General features: G+C 22.4%; 5 protein-coding genes and 1 long non-coding RNA gene across 19 annotated transcripts; 4 read left to right on the top strand and 2 right to left on the bottom strand.

Annotated features, from left to right (window-relative positions):
* The first annotated feature begins 320 nt into the window (after positions 1-320).
* Positions 321-3,851, top strand: tra2 (transformer 2). Of its 12 annotated transcripts, none has more exons than XM_012484483.3 (6): positions 328-491; positions 950-1,206; positions 1,303-1,468; positions 1,738-1,952; positions 2,061-2,155; positions 2,640-3,851. In XM_012484483.3, exons 1-6 carry the CDS (start codon positions 477-479, stop codon positions 2,648-2,650), a joined length of 759 nt encoding a protein of 252 aa, XP_012339937.1. In that variant the 5' UTR covers positions 328-476; the 3' UTR covers positions 2,651-3,851. The 12 variants fall into 12 exon arrangements, with proteins under 12 accessions (XP_012339932.1, XP_012339934.1, XP_012339931.1 ...); XM_031915507.2 differs by having other exon boundaries at positions 351-491; positions 3,267-3,851; XM_031915506.2 differs by having other exon boundaries at positions 351-491; positions 2,058-2,155; positions 3,267-3,851.
* Positions 3,852-3,965: 114 nt separating this feature from the next.
* On the top strand, positions 3,966-7,282 carry LOC100870975 (sulfhydryl oxidase 1). Its single transcript, XM_012484424.3, has 3 exons — positions 3,966-5,086; positions 5,386-5,638; positions 5,723-7,282. The coding sequence occupies exons 1-3, from the start codon at positions 4,807-4,809 to the stop codon at positions 7,131-7,133; spliced, it is 1,944 nt and encodes a 647-aa protein (XP_012339878.2). The 5' UTR covers positions 3,966-4,806; the 3' UTR covers positions 7,134-7,282.
* Positions 7,283-8,032: 750 nt separating this feature from the next.
* Positions 8,033-8,991, bottom strand: LOC100864305 (putative palmitoyltransferase ZDHHC24). The gene has a single exon (XM_003692206.4). It carries the CDS (start codon positions 8,982-8,984, stop codon positions 8,127-8,129), a length of 858 nt encoding a protein of 285 aa, XP_003692254.1. The 5' UTR covers positions 8,985-8,991; the 3' UTR covers positions 8,033-8,126.
* Positions 8,992-9,242: 251 nt separating this feature from the next.
* Positions 9,243-13,215, top strand: LOC100863641 (ATP-dependent DNA helicase DDX11). 3 transcript variants are annotated; one of them, XM_003692200.4, is made up of 7 exons: positions 9,243-10,163; positions 10,255-10,731; positions 10,840-11,375; positions 11,503-11,726; positions 11,932-12,111; positions 12,184-12,399; positions 12,504-13,215. In XM_003692200.4, the coding sequence occupies exons 1-7, from the start codon at positions 9,487-9,489 to the stop codon at positions 12,762-12,764; spliced, it is 2,571 nt and encodes an 856-aa protein (XP_003692248.1). In that variant the 5' UTR covers positions 9,243-9,486; the 3' UTR covers positions 12,765-13,215. The 3 variants fall into 3 exon arrangements, 2 of the variants coding, with proteins under 2 accessions (XP_003692248.1, XP_086773106.1); XR_015295048.1 differs by having other exon boundaries at positions 9,302-10,163; positions 12,261-12,399; positions 12,504-12,642; XM_086916980.1 differs by lacking the exon at positions 12,504-13,215 and having other exon boundaries at positions 9,302-10,163; positions 12,261-12,453.
* On the bottom strand, positions 12,846-15,429 carry LOC100863760 (galactose mutarotase). The gene is made up of 9 exons (XM_003692201.4): positions 14,899-15,429; positions 14,638-14,817; positions 14,353-14,501; positions 14,050-14,277; positions 13,832-13,996; positions 13,574-13,674; positions 13,396-13,501; positions 13,110-13,316; positions 12,846-13,045 (listed from the first exon to the last, which is right to left on the bottom strand). Exons 1-9 carry the CDS (start codon positions 14,966-14,968, stop codon positions 12,953-12,955), a joined length of 1,299 nt encoding a protein of 432 aa, XP_003692249.2. The 5' UTR covers positions 14,969-15,429; the 3' UTR covers positions 12,846-12,952.
* On the top strand, positions 15,383-17,324 carry LOC147656099 (uncharacterized). Its single transcript, XR_015295049.1, has 2 exons — positions 15,383-16,101; positions 16,491-17,324. It is a non-coding gene; the product is annotated as an uncharacterized LOC147656099 (long non-coding RNA).
* The last annotated feature ends 603 nt before the right edge of the window (positions 17,325-17,927 follow it).

The raw sequence follows: 17,927 nt of genomic DNA, 5'->3' as shown, positions 1-17,927 counted from the left end.
TATTAGTTTTATATATTTTAATACATTTTATTAATATTATGAATGAATTTTAATAAATAGACTTTTAATATAGAATATAGAATATTTAATATAGAATAATAGAATTTTAATAAATAGAAAATTCAAATCAAATTATAAATAATATACATTTCACAAATTTTTATTATTTCATATTTTATAACAAATTTTTATGTTAGCATAATATAGCAATTTATAATATTGTTTATATTTAAATTGGCGCCTTTCGGGAAATATATCGCCATTTTCAATTTTTATCTTCGTTTCTCCGGCAACACCGGATGTTAGTATGTTTCGCATTTGTATACCACCTGGAATCATCATTTCCGGCTGTTACCCGCTGAAACGGTCCAAAGATTGTACGCCATTTTTGCATACTGACGCCACAGCGCATTGTTCCGAACGTTTAATTGGTTTTTGCTACATTTATTCTATTTACTCATATTTAAAGTTCCATAATGAGTGACATTGAGGTAATTCTTTTAATTTTCTTTCTTAAATAGTAATTTTATATATAATTTTATATACTTCATCATCATAACGACATGCGGCTAGTTACAGCCATTATCGATCCATCAACGTTTTGACTATATTATAAGTTTATATTATGATTTAATGCACTTCTTCTTATTTTTAAATGTTATTTAATTCGAAAATTTATTAAAATTTTAATATCATAATTTTTTTTAATTTTGTACGATACATTTGTTACTTAAATATAATATTTTAAATATAGTTTAAAAAGGGTTAAGCTTTTGAATATAACAAAAATTTTATAAATTCTTTATTTGAAGTATATATTTTAATATATAGTAATAATGTAAATTTTTGTTTTATTCATATTTATTATTTATTATTTTAATTTATACTTTCAAAAATAAAAAATAAAATAATTTTTTAATAATTATATCATAAAACATTTTATTTTTAGCGAAGTAGTAGTCGTAGTGCAAGTCCTAGAAGACCAAGAACAGCAGATGGTGGTTTAAGAGACTCGCGTTCACATTCAAGATCACGTAAATCACGAGAGCGCAAAGAATCGCACCGACCAGTAAAAGAATATTCAAGATCACGAAGCCGTTCAGTGTCAAGAGGAAGAAAGTCCTATCGTAGCAGCAAATATGCCAGTGCAGGTCATCGTGGTAGTAGTCGCAGTCGTAGTCGCAGCCGTAGTCGTTCTACTCACAGGTTTGCGCGATATTCCCGAAGCAGATCTCGATCATACTTCCGTTCTCGTTACTCTCGCGAATGTGATAGGACCATTTATCGTTCACACTCCCGCAGTCCAATGTCATCTAGACGACGTCATGTTGGAAACAGGGAAAATCCCTCTCCTTCCAGATGCTTAGGTGTATTTGGACTTTCTATTTTTACAACCGAACAGCAAGTACATCACATCTTTTCCAAATATGGTCCTGTTGAACGTATACAAGTTGTAATTGATGCAAAGGTAATTTAATAGTATTTATATTATAATTATTATTTTAAAATATATGTACAATAATTAAAGAAAAATATAACATTAATATTATCCCTTGATAATTTAAAAAGGGAATATAATAAATTATACCAGAGATTTAGAATGTTCATACATTAAGTTAATGTAAAACATTAAAGGGCTCTGGTCACATTTTATTTTATATAAATAAAATATTTTATATTTAAGTTCTGTATTTTTACTTAAAACACATTAACAATGTAAAAATATTTATATTTTAGACTGGACATTCTAAAGGATATTGTTTTGTATATTTTGAATCACTTGAAGATGCTAAAGTAGCAAAAGAACAGTGTGCAGGAATGGAAATTGATGGTCGAAGAATGAGGGTAGATTATTCAATTACACAACGAGCTCATACACCAACACCAGGAATATATTTAGGAAAACCTACACATCTACATGATAGAGGATGGGATGGGCCTAGAAGAAGAGAGTAAGTTCATTTATTGATTTAAATAATTAAAAAATATAGTAATAATTTATTTAAAAAAGAACTTAGAAAGAATACAAAATACAATTTTTTTTTTTTTTCATAAAGCAGTAGTTATAGAGGAAGCTATCGACGTTCCCCTAGCCCGTACTACAATCGCCGTCGCGGTCGTTATGACAGATCTCGATCACGCTCTTATTCACCACGTAAGTTTAATTTTTGTTTTATTATCTAACCCAATATAAGCAATCTATATAAATAGGTATCTTTTAAAAATATTTACATAGTATATAATATATACAAATATATATTTTATTAATATCCTTTTTTCTTTTAAAAAAATCATTATTATTATTAACTAATTAATAAATATTAAATTAATTTAAATTTTAAAGAAATCAAATTGAATAAAATAAGTAATTTAGATACAATATAATACTTTTTTTTTATTCAAATTTATATAATTATTTACTTACAATAGAAATTCTTAATTTAGATTCTTATTTTTGTAGACTGCTTATATTTACTTCAAGAAGAATGTTTAAGTAAAGTACAAATAAGTAGTTAAATTAGCAAGAATGGAAGACAGGAGCATCAAGGAATGCATCCAATAAATCGTACGGTAGTAACTAAGTGTAACCCGTAACATGGGTCAAACAATCATAGTTTTTGTTGCTTAATGAATTTCAGGTCGATATTAAGTGACACGAGTGTGATGCGAGAGGCCAGATGTTTGGGAGACCATTTATGTGACTTGACCCTTTGACCTCAAATTTCTTCTAACAATACTGTACCGGGTCAAAAAAAATGCAAATGCTACATTCTTACTACTATTCTTACCTTACCTAGTTCTGCATCATATGCAATTAATTACAGCATTTAAATTACGATATTGTAAAATATCAATTAATGAAATAACCTAATATGCAAAGGAGTATAGTATATTCTTTGCATGAAAGAGTAAGGTTAGAATGGATAAAAACCTTATTTTCATAATGTTTCTATTATTTTCTGGATGAATTTTTATGAAGATAAGGTTTATTTATTGTAACGGTATGACACTGATATGTGAAGGTTGGAATATAATTGTTTCCATTTTTCTTTGACTTTAATTATTTGCTTAAAAATTATATTCCAGCCATTCGGATTTTAAGTATCACTAAAATGTGATATAAATGTGGTATTCCTAAATGTTTATATAAAAAAAAAAAAGAAAAAAGTGGAAAGAACGAAACACATACAGAAAAGAACGAAACAAAACAAAAAATAAAATTAAAAATAGAAGTATGTTCTCTAACCTGTTTGTTTGTTTATAAGGTTTTGAATCAAGAGGTATTGGATGATAGAGGGAAGTTTGAAGTTTCACTCTGAAAAAATGAAAGTTTTGAAAAGTTGAAGACAAGATATCTGAAGATGTTTGTCTTGCTCGAATTTCGAAGATCTGAAGGTTTTTCGCGCTTGTGACAAAGAATATGATCCGAATCACATTCCTTACCGGCTGAGAAGTCTCAAGCCTAGAAGAACTGCAAGCCTCAAGACAGTAAGAAATCGTTGATCATCAGGCCCCCGATCTGGACAAGCCAATGGTTGGGGGTGAAACTGGTCGAACGTTTCAGAAAATATTCAAGAAACATCGAAATCTTTTATGAGTAGGAAAGAGCGTAAGCTGCTCCAAGGTTTATACTGATCATATTCTTTATCAGTTGATTTGGTTAAATGATATATCCGTAATTAGGTGTTATAAAATAAATAAACATATATACCTTCGCCCTTATTCCCTCCACCATCCTAAAACCTCCTATGTATCCTTAAGGGTGATATCCTATTGTTTTCACTTTGTATAGGAATAAGCAGCGGAAATTCGAATTGAAATAACTAATAAACAATGGTTTTTTTTTTTAATGCAAATTATTATTTACCTGACATTTATTATTTTAGAATTTACAGAAGATTATGTTAATGAATAATTTACAAATATCATTCATAACAATTTTTAGCAGAATTTTATAAAAAAAATAGCATCACAATTGTAGATGTAAATTCATGACTAGGAAAATAAAAATTAAGCGCATATTAAAAAATTTTTATATAATTTAAAAAATATTTATTATAGAAGATTGATATTTAAAAATACTGTAAATACGTTATATATTGATATAAATTTAAATTTCACATTAATAGTAAAAATATGTGTAATTTATTTAATATTAACATAAATTATACAAAAATATTTTATAAATATTATTTTAAGAATTTAATGATAAATTAAAAGATGCTATTATATCAATATAATTATATTTACAATTATTTTTTTGAAAAAAAATTTGAACATACATAACATTTATTCATATGTTATATTTCAATATTTTACTATATATTGTTCATTATATTATCGAAAATAAACAAATAATAAAATATGTTCAAATACAATTTCATCTATTAACTATCTAAATATTAATGTGAAAATTAATCATTATATAAAATATGTTATTGTTTATCACTGTTAGTTTTTATTATATGATTGCTTATTTTCATTATTTTCATAGAATTGTATTTATACAGTTTTATTTTAAAAATAATTTATTTTATTATGTATTTATGTTTATATTGGTAACAATTCCATAAATAAATTAAATATTAGAAAAGCAAATATTAATTGTCTATTTCATGTCTGATTATAAATTCGATTAGATTTTAATTATGTGATTTAGATCCATTAATTCGATTCTGTAAATGATGTCAAAACATATCATGAAAACGTAACTTTTACAAAACTCATTGTACATTAAAAGCGCCTTAATAAAAATATCAAGTTATATGTCTATGCTAGGAGAAGTACGATCTACGAAAAGAAAACATGAATCGTTTTGATATTAGTTTGTTATGGAAATTATGGTTAATCAGTATAATAATAGTGAATTGTAATGCTGCCGTACCAAAAGAACTATATCAGAATCAGATACCTACACAAGGATTGTATAATACTAGTGATGATGTCGTTATTTTAAATGTCACTAATTTTAAATCATCCGTCTATGAAGATACAAAAAGTTGGTTAGTCGAATTTTATAATAGTTGGTGTGGTTATTGTCTTCGATTTGCACCAATCTGGAAAGATTTTGCTAATGATATTTATGGTGAGTAATTATTATAACATGATTGAAGTATTGAAGAAATATTATTACTTATCTATTACTTATCTTATCATTTTTTGATATTTTTTATTATATTAATATAATTATTAAATAATATATTTTTTATTATATATCGTTATTTTATTGAATAAAAATTATATAAAAAAAATGTATACAATCATGAATTTAACTAATAAAGAAATATGTATTTTTGTAATTTTAAAAAATCTAAATTATGAAAAATCTTTAAATTTATATGCGAAATTAATATTTATTATTTCAATTTAATTTAATTTTTTTAGCATGGAAAGATATTGTAGTAGTTGCTGCAATAGATTGTGCAGATGATGATAATAATCCAATTTGTCGAGAATATGAGATTATGCACTATCCCATGCTTAAATATTTTTCTGTAAATGCACATTCACCATCATTAGGATTAGTAATGGAGAAATATAATAAACTTAATGAACTCAGACATAGTTTAATAGATTTATTAGAAAGAGAACAACAAGAAGGAAGAGGTATTTCATGGCCTAATATAGCACCTTATAGGTATAATAATATCTTCTTTTTTATATTAATTTTTATATTTCTTTTTATGAAAAATATAAATTAATTATTTATTTAATATTATAGAAATTATGAGACAACAAACATATGGAAAGCTATTCCAAATACAGTAAAATATTTCTTTTTACTATTTGAAAAAACAGATTCACATTTGGGTGCAGAAGTTATACTAGATATGCATAAAATTAAAATATTACAAATAAGAAGAGCATTATCTGATAATGAATTATTATGCGAAACAAATAAAATCACAAATTTTCCAAGTCTAATAGTTTTAAGTCGTAATGAAACACAAAAAAATCTTAAAATTAGAATACCTACAAGGGAAGGTATTTATAATGTTATTAAAGAATTTATAACTTCTAAAGGAGAAATTATTCATGAACAAAATGTTTTCAAAAATCATTCAATAAAAAATGAAAATCATAAATTAAATATTAGCACTCCAAAACAATTACAAGCAATAGAACAGCAACAAAAAAATACTGAAATAAATGGAGACTATTTATATCAGCTTGATTTGGAAAATACATTAAAATATTCAATTTTTCATGAAATTCCATTACATAAAATGATAAAAGATAAAAAAATGGATGCATTAAAAAAATATTTAAATGTATTAACTGAATATTTTCCTTTAAAATATGGTAACATTTTTTTAGAAACTATTAGAGATATTATTCTAAAAAGAAGTAATATATCTGGAGAAGAATTTAGTCAAATAGTAAAATCTATAGAAGAAGAAATGTCACCCATATACTCTGGACCATCAAAATGGATTGGATGCAAAGGAAGTAAAGAAGAATATCGTGGATATCCTTGTGGTCTTTGGACAATGTTTCATATGTTAACAGTTAACTTTGCTATTCTAAATAAAGATGCCAAACATGAACCAAGAAAAATATTAGAAGCAATGTATGGATATATACAATATTTTTTTGGTTGTGCTGATTGTTCTCAACATTTTGTTCAAATGGCTTCAAAAAACAAAATGTTTGAAGTATCAAATATTAATGATAGTATTTTGTGGTTATGGTCCGCTCATAATGAAGTAAATGCAAGACTATCAGGTGATAATACAGAAGATCCAGAATATAAAAAAATTCAATATCCAGCAAAAAAATATTGTCCAAGTTGTAAATATGAAAATAATACTTGGAATGAAGAAAATGTTTTACATTATCTTAAAACAAAATATAGTTATAAAAAAATAAATTATTATAATTCAGTTAATACACAAAAAGATGATGATAATAAGATGAAAATAAGACAAGAAAGACTTGTATTAAATAAATATACAAATAATAAGAAAATTGGATGGGATTTTACAATTTTTGACATAAGTATTTGTGTTGTGTTATATGTTGCATCTGCTATTATTCTTATATTAGTATGCATAAAATTTGCAGTCAAAAGAACTTATAGAAAACGAAATTATGTTAGTTTATTTGCAAAATGTGATTTTTATTTTTGTTAATTAAAATATTTAAAATTTAAGAAAAATACATTTTTAAAAAATTAATAAGAAAATTGTGAAAGTAGAAAGAAAGTGTATTATAAACATTGTACATATATTATTTCCATAATTATATAATTTTTTTTACAAAAATATAATATCAATAGATATATGGTTTTAATTACTGTTTGAAATAGTAATAACTAAAATTATAATTCATAAATATTATAATACATGTTTATTATATATTAATTAGTAATACATATTGTTTATAATACATTATATATAAAATATAATGTATTTGAGATTATATATTAGAATGGAAAAGACATTGTGATAACTATTTAAGCTTAATGTATAAAATTTTATAATGAGATTATTTTTTCTTTATATGACATAATTTTCTTTACAATTTATTAATAAATACAAATTCTAAGACTCAATATAAAATATACATTTAATTATTATTATATTAAATTAAAAAATATATAGTAAAACTTATTTAAATAACATTTATGTAACATTATATAATATCAATGCTTTTAAAACTAGTCTTACCAATGTACAATATACATTAATATAAATTACATTATGTTTAATACAAATTATTACAATGATAAAAATTTCCTAATATATGTAAGATTGACAATTGTTAGATAAACTGAATTAAATTTTTATGTATAAATATTAAAATCGAACTCAATATTTTGATAAAATATATTTATTCTAATATTTTTTTAGATTTTTACAATTTTTCAACGAAAATGAAAACTAATATTATAGTTTTTATTATGATAAAAATTATAAACTATATGATTTCTAATTTGTTTTAATATATTTTTAAATGTATTATATTACATTTAATAATATGTTGTAATATATATAATAAAGATTAATTAATAAGAGAGAAAAGTAACAAATTTGTGCTTATAAATTTATTAATTTTTTTATAATTATAATTTAAAAATATAAAATATTTATGAAATATTTATAAAATATTTATACAATCTATATTTATTTCCATTTAGAATTTGTATAAAACCATGAGTTTGATGTATCCCATATTACACCATTATGTGGTAATTGAGATTTTATATAAGGAAGTATCCATGTAAGATACCATCGGTCACCTAATACTTCCTTTATATTTTGCTTCCAACCTAAATCATATATGTGTATTTTCTTATTATTCTCATTAGCTACATTACCTTTAAACACTAAACAAATATGATAAATCCACAAAACTCCAGTGTATAACATTCCTACTGCAGATATAATATATAAAATCAAATAAAATTGATTTATAGAACCATCAAATCCAAAAATAAATATTGCTATAGGAAAAATAATTTTAATAAGTGACATAGGAAATTCAAAATGTATTCTATTCCAAATAAACAAATTATTATAACAAAAACTATATATTGTTGCTATAAATAAATATAGAAGAAACATAATAAAATATCTATGATTAAAATGACCAATGCAACATCCAGTAAAAATACAATGATGATCTCTTTTTAAAATACAAATATTACATATAGAACAATGCCATGAACGAGGAGGTGCTAGAGTTTCACATAAAGCACACAATCTCCATCCATTTTTTGTATTTGCAGCACTTATTGGCATAATATCTCTTCTGGTACTAGTATCACAAAAAACTATATATGTAAAATTTCCGACTATATTTAGCATAATAAAATTTCCAAAAAAGAAATGCAAAATATATGGTAATGATCCATATTCATATATTGCTGGTAACACTACCCATAATTCAAACCAATATATTATTGGCACAATTGTTAATATAAAAGTCATAGAAAAAAAATCACTCAATGTACGAGGCCAAATTTTTTTTCGAATAATCATTTTATATCTTTTAATTATTCTTGAACACGTGATTCTTCAATAGATATTTCTTATTAATATAAATCGTTTCTTATTTATTCTATCGTGATATCAATAGAATATCGTAACCTAAAAATTAAAATATTTTAAAATATTTTTTTTAATTTTAAATAATTTCATATATTATATATATACCAGATAATTTATTAAATTTGTCATTCTTATGTGTAGGAATTATCAATATTTATTCATAAATTTTGTATACGCGTGAAGTTTGATTTTTAATCTAATTCTAATTCGATATTTACTTACTTCATAGTATACTATTGTTATATGATTTAATTTAAAAATGCTAATGCATGTATATGTACTTGTGTCAAATACATAATATTTCATATTAATATTGTATCAAGGAATTTTTATATTACATATATAATTTAAATATTGTAAAAAAAAGTAGCATATATTCAATTTCAGGAATAGTTTTCTAATATAAAATTTTATCTTATTTACACAAAATAATATGCAATCTATTGAAGAATTTCCTTTTCCCTTTTCTCCATACTTGATACAAAATCAGTTTATGAAAGAATTATATAAATGTTTAGAAAATGCTAAATTAGGAATTTTTGAAAGTCCAACTGGTACTGGTAAATCTATGTCTATTATTTGTGGTGCTCTAAAGTGGTTACTTGACTATGAAGAACAACAAAGAAATCAATTAACAACTGCAATTTCTGAACTTGATCAACAAATTAAACAATATAATAATTCTTCTATTAATTGGTTTTTTGTACAAAGTCAACAGATAGAATTAAATAGCAAACGACAAATATTACAAACAAAATTAAACAATATCTTTCAATATGAACAAAGAAAGAATACATTGAAAGAGATATCTAGAAATATGTATAATAAAAAAAATTCATGTAATAAAAATATGATAAATTCGATAAAAGACAAAGATGAAATAGATAATTTAATTGATAAAAATGATGAAAATGAAAAAATTGAAGAAGAATTACTTTTAGAAGATATGCAATATTTAGAAAATTCTGAAGATGAAGATAAAGAAGAAGTTTATGAAAATACAAAAATTTTCTTTTGTTCTAGAACTCATTCTCAATTATCTCAATTTATAGAAGAACTCAAAAAGAGTCCTTATTCAAAAAATATATCTGTAGTAACATTAACATCTAGGTATTTTATATATATATATGTATATATATAAGTATTACTTTATAAAAATAAAATAAGTTTCCTAAAAAATTAATTTACTTAATAATTTTAGACAAAATTATTGTGTTAATAAAAATGTAAAAAAATTAAAACATTTGAATTTAATTAATGAATGTTGTTTACAATTGCAAAGAAAAAAAACAACTGTTAAAGATGAAAAAGATCTTAAAAGAAGGAAAATAGCAATTAATTGTCCCTTTATACCAGGAAATCAAGATCTACTTTTAGGTGAAATTTTAATACAAATTCAAGATATTGAAGAAATTGTTCAAAAAGGAGAAAGTCTTAAAACCTGTACATATTATGCATCAAGAAAAGCTATTCCATATAGCCAATTAATATTAGTACCATATAATTCCATATTACATAAAAACACTAGAATTAGTTTGGGAATCAATTTGAAAGGCAATGTATTAATAATTGATGAAGCTCATAATTTACTTGAGGCTATTGAAAAAATGCATAGTGTTGTAATTACAGGTAGAAATCTATTGCATTGTTATAGCCAACTCTGTCAATATCAAAAAAGGTAAATATATTTTATTTTGATAACTAATATTATTATTAGTAATATTAATATTATTATTAATATTACTACAAAATTTTATTAATATATTTAGAAAGATATTTGTTTTAGGTTTCAAAATTTATTCTCAGCTAAAAATGTTTTAAGCTTATCTCAATTAAATTTTTGTTTGAGAAAACTTTTAACAGTTTTGGGAGCTACCACAAAATCAAATCCTGATGATTTTATAGATGTAAAAATATCTCCCAAATTATATAAAATAGAAGAAATAATGACAGAAATTGACACAGTAAATATATTTGAATTATTGAAGTTTATTAAGAATTCTCAATTATGTCATAAATTACAAGGATTCATAGAACAATATGATACAAATTTAAAAATTCATGACTATAATACAAAAACATGTGGTATAAAGCAATTTTTAAATTCAATTAAAACTAAAGATATAGAGTCTGATGTAATAACAAACATTGAATCAAATGAAGAACAATCAAATAATCCAATAATAGCAATTGTAAATTTTTTAGAATGTTTACAAAACTGTTCTAGTGATGGACGCATATCTGTTATTCCTGGTCCAACTGTTGGACAAAGTATTATGAAATTTCTTTTATTAAATCCAGCAATACATTTTCATGATATTGGTATATTGATAAATTTAGCTTATAATTTATTTCAATTATGATATTTAAATCTAACTTTTGATATAATTATTTTTATAATTATTTTATATAAAATTTCTTTTTTTGATATTATTTTAATTATTAATAGTTCGAGATGCTAGAGCTGTAATATTAGCTGGTGGAACAATGGCACCAATGAATGAATTTATAGAACAATTATTTATAGCAGCAGGCGCTGCACCTGAAAGAATTATTACATTTTCATGTGATCATGTAATTCCCGAAGAAAATATAATATGCAATATTATAACTCATGGTCCAACTGGTATTGAATTTGAATTTAATTTTCAAAATCGAGAAAATACGAAATTGGTAAATATAAAAATTTATTTAAATAATAATTTTATTATAAAATTATATTATATGTTATATAATAAAATTATATATAAATACTATTTATATTAATTAAAAATTTATTTATTTTTTTAATGATATAAATTATATATTAAATTTATATAAAATATAATATATATAATAATAATATAATAATAAATAAAATATTTTATAAAAAAAATAGTTGGATGAACTAGGAAGAACATTACTCAATTTAAGTAATATCATACCAGCTGGTATTGTAGTATTTTTACCTTCCTATAATTTTGAAGAACTTGTATACAAACATTTAGAAAAATCTGGTATTATTGCAAAACTTTCTTTAAAGAAACATATTCTTCGAGAACCAAAATTAGCTTCTCAGGTACTGTTGAAACTTTTTTTTGTATGATTTTTATGTAAATCACAATTTAAAATAAATAATTAATTATTATAGGTAAATAAAATTTTGGAACAATATTCATTTTATATAAAACAACCACAAAACTCACAAAATGGATCATTATTATTTAGTGTGGTTGGAGGTAAATTAAGTGAAGGATTAAACTTTTCTGATGATTTAGGAAGATGTATTATAGTTGTAGGAATGCCTTATCCTAATATCAAATCATTAGAATTACAAGAGAAAATGAAATATTTAAATGAAAATATTGTATGTATTTTTATTTTATTTCTTTTTTATAATAAAGAATCTTGATTAATATTATACATATTTATTTTTCAATTTATATTTTCTTTTTCTTTTTTTTTTATTAGAAACCAGATGCTGGCCAAAACTTCTATGAAAATTCATGCATGAAAGCAGTAAACCAATGTATTGGAAGAGCTATTCGACATATTAATGATTATTCAACAGTAATATTATTAGATAAACGATATATTCATAAAACTAAAGTACTTCCACATTGGATTCAACGTACATTAATGATTCACAAAACTTTTGGTGGCATGATTGGCAATTTAGCTAAATTTTTTAATAAGAAGAAAATTAATTTTGATAAAAAAAATGGCAAATAAAAATAAAAATATTTAAACATAATAATAAATATATAATATAAATAATATACTTTATATATTATTAGCTATATAATATTAATATTACATTTTAGAAAAAAATTTTATTACAAATATTTTTGAAGAACATTTAAATTATATAAAATTTATAAAACAATAAGAATTAATACAAATATAAAGATTTGACTATATTACATATAATTTGCAAGATGCACTTCAAATTTATATGTCAAATCATGATAATAAACTTGACCAGGATATAATATAGAACACGGAAAATGTGACTGAAACAATTTGTTTCATATATTAATTCTTATCTAAGAAAAATTATTTGCAAAAAATACTCACATAATGGATTGCACTAGGATAATTTTGTGGTTGGATACTGAAAGCACTATATTTTTTATATTGAGCTCCATGTTTTCCCAAAATAAATTCTATTTTTTTAGGCACAGTTATTATCTTTTTATATTGCTTTTCAACTTTTATTTCTTCTTCATCATCTTCATAATCACTTTTATATAGTTCATCATTTTCTTCAATTTCTCCAATATCCTACATAATATTATTAAATTAATTTTATAATATTTAAGTGAATAAAATGAAATGATAATTAATTAAAATATTAATTTACTTCTAATAATTCATATGTAGGTAAAAGTTCTGAACTAATTTGAGGTGGTAAACGACCTCCAGTATAAAATTGTACTCCACGTTGATCTGAATAAATTTCTAAAGCACTAAATATCAATAAACATCAATATTTAAAAAATATATTTAATAAATAATTAATATATTTGATTTATATGTACCGTCCACTTTTTACATGCCATACTTTGGCTACAAATGAGCTACCAGATTGTCCACTTTTTGTAACACACAAATTATGATCGTAACCTTCTCCAGGTGGTACCTGATAAAATTGAAAAATAAGATTTAAAAATAATATTTTATAAATAATAAATAAGATTTGATATTATTTTAAAAATATTATTTATATATTATTCATTTAATATTATTAATATTATTATTATTCATTATAATATTATAAAAAAATTATAATTTTATACCTTTTCCATATATTCTCCTAAAATTCTAGGTATTCGAAAATCCATTACTGTTCCACCAACACCACGTATAGCACCTGTTGGAATTGGATCTGTGTAATCGGCAAATGTCCATCGATCACAATTCAGTAGTACTTTATGTTTTCTCAATTCAGCTTCTCCAGAATCCTATTATATTTTATTTATTTAACTAAATATATGTTTAAGAAAATATTACTTACATGTCCAGCTAAATTAAACATAGATCCATGTGATAAATTCACTATTGTTGGTTTTGAAGTTGTTGTTCTCATACATATATCAAGCTTATTATCTGAAGTCAATTTAAATCTTATTGTAGTTAACACTGCACCTGGATAGCCTTCTTCACCATCTTGACTTAAATAGCTCATAACAACTGAACATCCAGCAATGTATGAATCCCAAATTTTACGACCAAATCCATTTGTCTAATGAAAATATACAAATAATAAAATCATTATTGCTTTTATTTATATACTGTATATAATGTAATTAATTAATACTCCTCCATGTAAATGATGTTTTCCATTAAAATCATTTTTTGTTAATTCATAATCTCTGCCTCTAATAGTAATATGTCCATTTTTAATACGATTTGCACATCTGCCTAATATACAACCAATAAATGGATTTGTTACAGGATTTGTATATCCTGTAATAATTATATTTTAATTATGGTTACTATTTAATATTATTTAATATTATTACTATTTAATATAACTATTTAATATTATTATTATTGTTATTATTATAATAATAGAATTCAAAAGTCAATAATAAAATTATACCTTTTATATTATCAAAGCCAAGAACAATATCAGCAGAATATCCATATTTATCTGGACATTTTAAAGATACAATTGTAGCACCCCAAGTAATAACAACAATTTCCATTCGATTAGTATTCACCATAGTATATGATTTTATCGTTTTTGGTATAACATCAGACAAAATTTGATCTTTATCATCTAATTACAATAATCTATTATTAATTTAAATGTTATATTATATTAGTTTTATTGAAATAAAAATCTCATTAATCAGTTTACCAATCCAAATTTCTCCAAATATTCCTTCTGTAATTGTTACATTTTTGCAATTGCAAGCATGAAAATCCATATTTAATGATATAATACTGTAATATTATATATATTTAAACAACATCTTATTTAATAAAATAATAATAAACTTGCATTAAAACAATAATTTTATTTTTCATTCATTACTATAAAAAAATTAAAAGTATTTCATTGAATTTCTTTTTTGTTTAGACAATAGAAAATCATTTTTTAATATTCAAAGGCATTTTCTACTATAAAAATACAATAAAAAAAAGATATTTATATATATTTTTGCTATTATTTTAAATGATTTATTAATAATAATAATAAGGCATCATCTACAATTTGTGATGCTTTAATGTTACAATAATTATAGTAAATAATATAATATATACTCCAATTACTATTTATAATTTATATAATTAATATTTATAGAATAATGTACAATGCTTGGAAAAATACATGAATTTTTAGTGCAAATCAGACACCGCATTAATACATTTCCCATTCAATTTTCATTTTATTACATTTAAATTTGTTAAGTAAAAAATCGAATACAATATTTTTTATTGCATTTTTTTTAACGAAATTATTTTTTTTTATAATTTTGTATAATAAATTTGATATTTTTTTTATGATATTGTATCATTTAATTTTTTATTGTTTTATATATATTACTGATCATGCAGTGTCCAATATATCTTTGTTTGGCAAACTATATCCATCGCAGAAAGTTCTTTGAAATTTCTACATCTTCGTACAACTGTTAGAGTTATATTACATCGAAGATTCCTTCCTCAAGCTTTGGATTCTGCATTACATTATTTTAAGGCGCACACCAAAGCAGTCACTTGTTACTTAAATACACGTGGAACACATTGCACTTAGCTTATTAGTAATATTCTTATAACTACAGAGTAATTTAAAATTTAAATAAATCATCAGTAATTACGGATTTACGGGTTGCAGTACATTCTACGTCTTATAAGTTCAGATATTACAAAACAATACTGACACAAAATTATATATAAATATTGAATAATCAAAAATTTCTAATAAAACTATAATAAATTCTTCAATATCAATAATTTTCAAATATTTAATTAAAAAAATTTAATTAAAAATATTAGAATTGTTTATCATATTTTGCAACAAATAAATGTAAATATATATAATAAATGAGATACCACAGTAAGTATTTTGTGTACATAAAAAATATGCTTGTTTCATAATTATCTTCTTGGTCAATCATTGTACAAATTATTTATAAGCAGCAAGCATAATTTCAACAAGAAAATATTTACATTTTAAGTTTATATGAAAGAAATATATTCAAAATAACAATAGTTTTCATATTACATCATTTAAATAAAGAAATTTAATTATTTAAAAAAATAATGATTTTTTATTTATAAATTAAGTTTTATAACATATGATTTAGAGCATTTATTGCAAATATGAAATTGTATCATTTATATTCTGAACAATGTTTCTTTATATATGTTATTTCTAATCAACAAAACATATAATCTATAAATGGACTTTGATGAAATATAAAACTGGATTTTTCTTATTTTCAGGTAAAGAACTTATATAAAAAATAAATATAGCTTAGACTAGCACTGACGACGGTTGAACGCCATTACACCATTCATAATTTATAGTTGTCTAATATTATACTTGATAAGTAATTTATTATTAATTACTATCAACAAGAGAGAAAGAGAGAAAGAGAATATTGGTAATTAGCATTCTAAGATTTCATTAAATATTTTTCAATTATTTTGGAAGCATTTTCAACTTTTTTATCTCTCTTAATGTATTAAGTACATGATACTAGCACCGCAATATATCTTTGTACAACATAGAAAGGCATATCCATGAAATATTTTATAGGTTCTTCAATAACATCATAAATATTTCAGTCAACTGTTTAATTATTTTTTATCATATATAAGATTTCACAAGTTGAACTTTGAAAAAGTATAAATACAACTAATGAATTGATGTATACAAGAACTAATTTATTATATTCAATATTTTTTTTTAATATTTAAATATATTTTTTATAATTAATTAATTTTAAAAAAATTTGATTAATAAAAAGAAATTTTAAAATATTTTTCAAATTGATAAAAAAGTATATTAAGATATAAGATTTTAATATAAGATTTATGTAAAGCAATGATATTTTAAAAATTATACAAAAATGATTAAAAAAATACTTCTTCAAAGTTTCTTTTCTTCTTTTTTCTTTTCCACAATGTTTATATACATTAAGACATATTCTACAATACTGATTATTATTCAAGATATTACTATAAAAACAGTTTTGAAATAAAAATTTGTTCTTTTCTTATATTTTATATTCTATGAGATCAAAAAAATAAACGGATTATTTTGATTCCATAAAACGGCGTAGAATATATGCAACATGTAAATGAGTTTTGATTAGCATTTGTAAATTTAATCTAAATCATATGTTAGTTGTTTGTTACAAAATCAATTAACATGCACATATCAATACAAAATCAAATTTAGGTCGATTTTTTTAGCAATTACGAAGATACGGAATATAAATCAAAATAAAGGATTTTATAAATTAATTTCATTTTTACTTTCTATCCAAATAATAGAAAATAGAAAAGAAATATATTGATATAATATCCAATATTTTGATCATCTATTAACATCTTAAGTAAATACAAAATTATTCTAGGGCACTCATGCATTTAAAATTTCAAAAAAATTACATACTTTACATAATCAATATAAAGGAATGTATTAATCATTATTACATTGTTAAGCAAACAATAACTATTCAATATGTACTTGTATGTACAATAGTGATTATGTATATGGAGTGTCCTTGTTCAAAAATTTTTGTTAAGTATATCACACATTGGATGACTAATATAATTTATAAATGAACTAAATATGTTAAATATTTTTCTACATATATGCCAATCATTTCAATATTGTTTTTATAAAAGAAATTTTATATTATTTTAACTGCA

The sequence above is a fragment of the Apis florea genome, unplaced genomic scaffold (assembly GCF_048593485.1).
Source record: "Apis florea isolate Af1SG1 unplaced genomic scaffold, ASM4859348v1 contig_3811_pilon, whole genome shotgun sequence".
NCBI classification, from domain to species: Eukaryota; Metazoa; Arthropoda; class Insecta; order Hymenoptera; family Apidae; genus Apis; species Apis florea.
This window is presented reverse-complemented; position numbering and strand designations above follow the sequence as displayed.

Excerpts from the sequence above, each read along its gene's own strand:
- tra2 (XM_086916981.1), top strand. Across the intron at positions 1,469-1,737 it reads AAGTTGTAATTGATGCAAAG|ACTGGACATTCTAAAGGATA; the intron begins GTAATTTAATAG and ends TTTATATTTTAG. Across the intron at positions 1,953-2,057 it reads GATGGGCCTAGAAGAAGAGA|CAGTAGTTATAGAGGAAGCT; the intron begins GTAAGTTCATTT and ends TTTTTCATAAAG.
- LOC100870975 (XM_012484424.3), top strand. The coding sequence starts at position 4,807 with ATGAATCGTTTTGATATTAGTTTGTTATGGAAATTATGGTTAATCAGT. Across the intron at positions 5,087-5,385 it reads TTTTGCTAATGATATTTATG|CATGGAAAGATATTGTAGTA; the intron begins GTGAGTAATTAT and ends TAATTTTTTTAG. Across the intron at positions 5,639-5,722 it reads CCTAATATAGCACCTTATAG|AAATTATGAGACAACAAACA; the intron begins GTATAATAATAT and ends TTAATATTATAG.
- LOC100863760 (XM_003692201.4), bottom strand. The coding sequence starts at position 14,968 with ATGGATTTTCATGCTTGCAATTGCAAAAATGTAACAATTACAGAAGGA. Across the intron at positions 14,818-14,898 it reads ATTTGGAGAAATTTGGATTG|ATGATAAAGATCAAATTTTG; the intron begins GTAAACTGATTA and ends TATTGTAATTAG. Across the intron at positions 13,317-13,395 it reads CTACATATGAATTATTAGAA|GATATTGGAGAAATTGAAGA; the intron begins GTAAATTAATAT and ends AATATTATGTAG.
- LOC100864305 (XM_003692206.4), bottom strand. The coding sequence starts at position 8,984 with ATGATTATTCGAAAAAAAATTTGGCCTCGTACATTGAGTGATTTTTTT.
- LOC100863641 (XM_003692200.4), top strand. The coding sequence starts at position 9,487 with ATGCAATCTATTGAAGAATTTCCTTTTCCCTTTTCTCCATACTTGATA. Across the intron at positions 10,164-10,254 it reads GTAGTAACATTAACATCTAG|ACAAAATTATTGTGTTAATA; the intron begins GTATTTTATATA and ends TAATAATTTTAG. Across the intron at positions 11,727-11,931 it reads ATCGAGAAAATACGAAATTG|TTGGATGAACTAGGAAGAAC; the intron begins GTAAATATAAAA and ends TAAAAAAAATAG.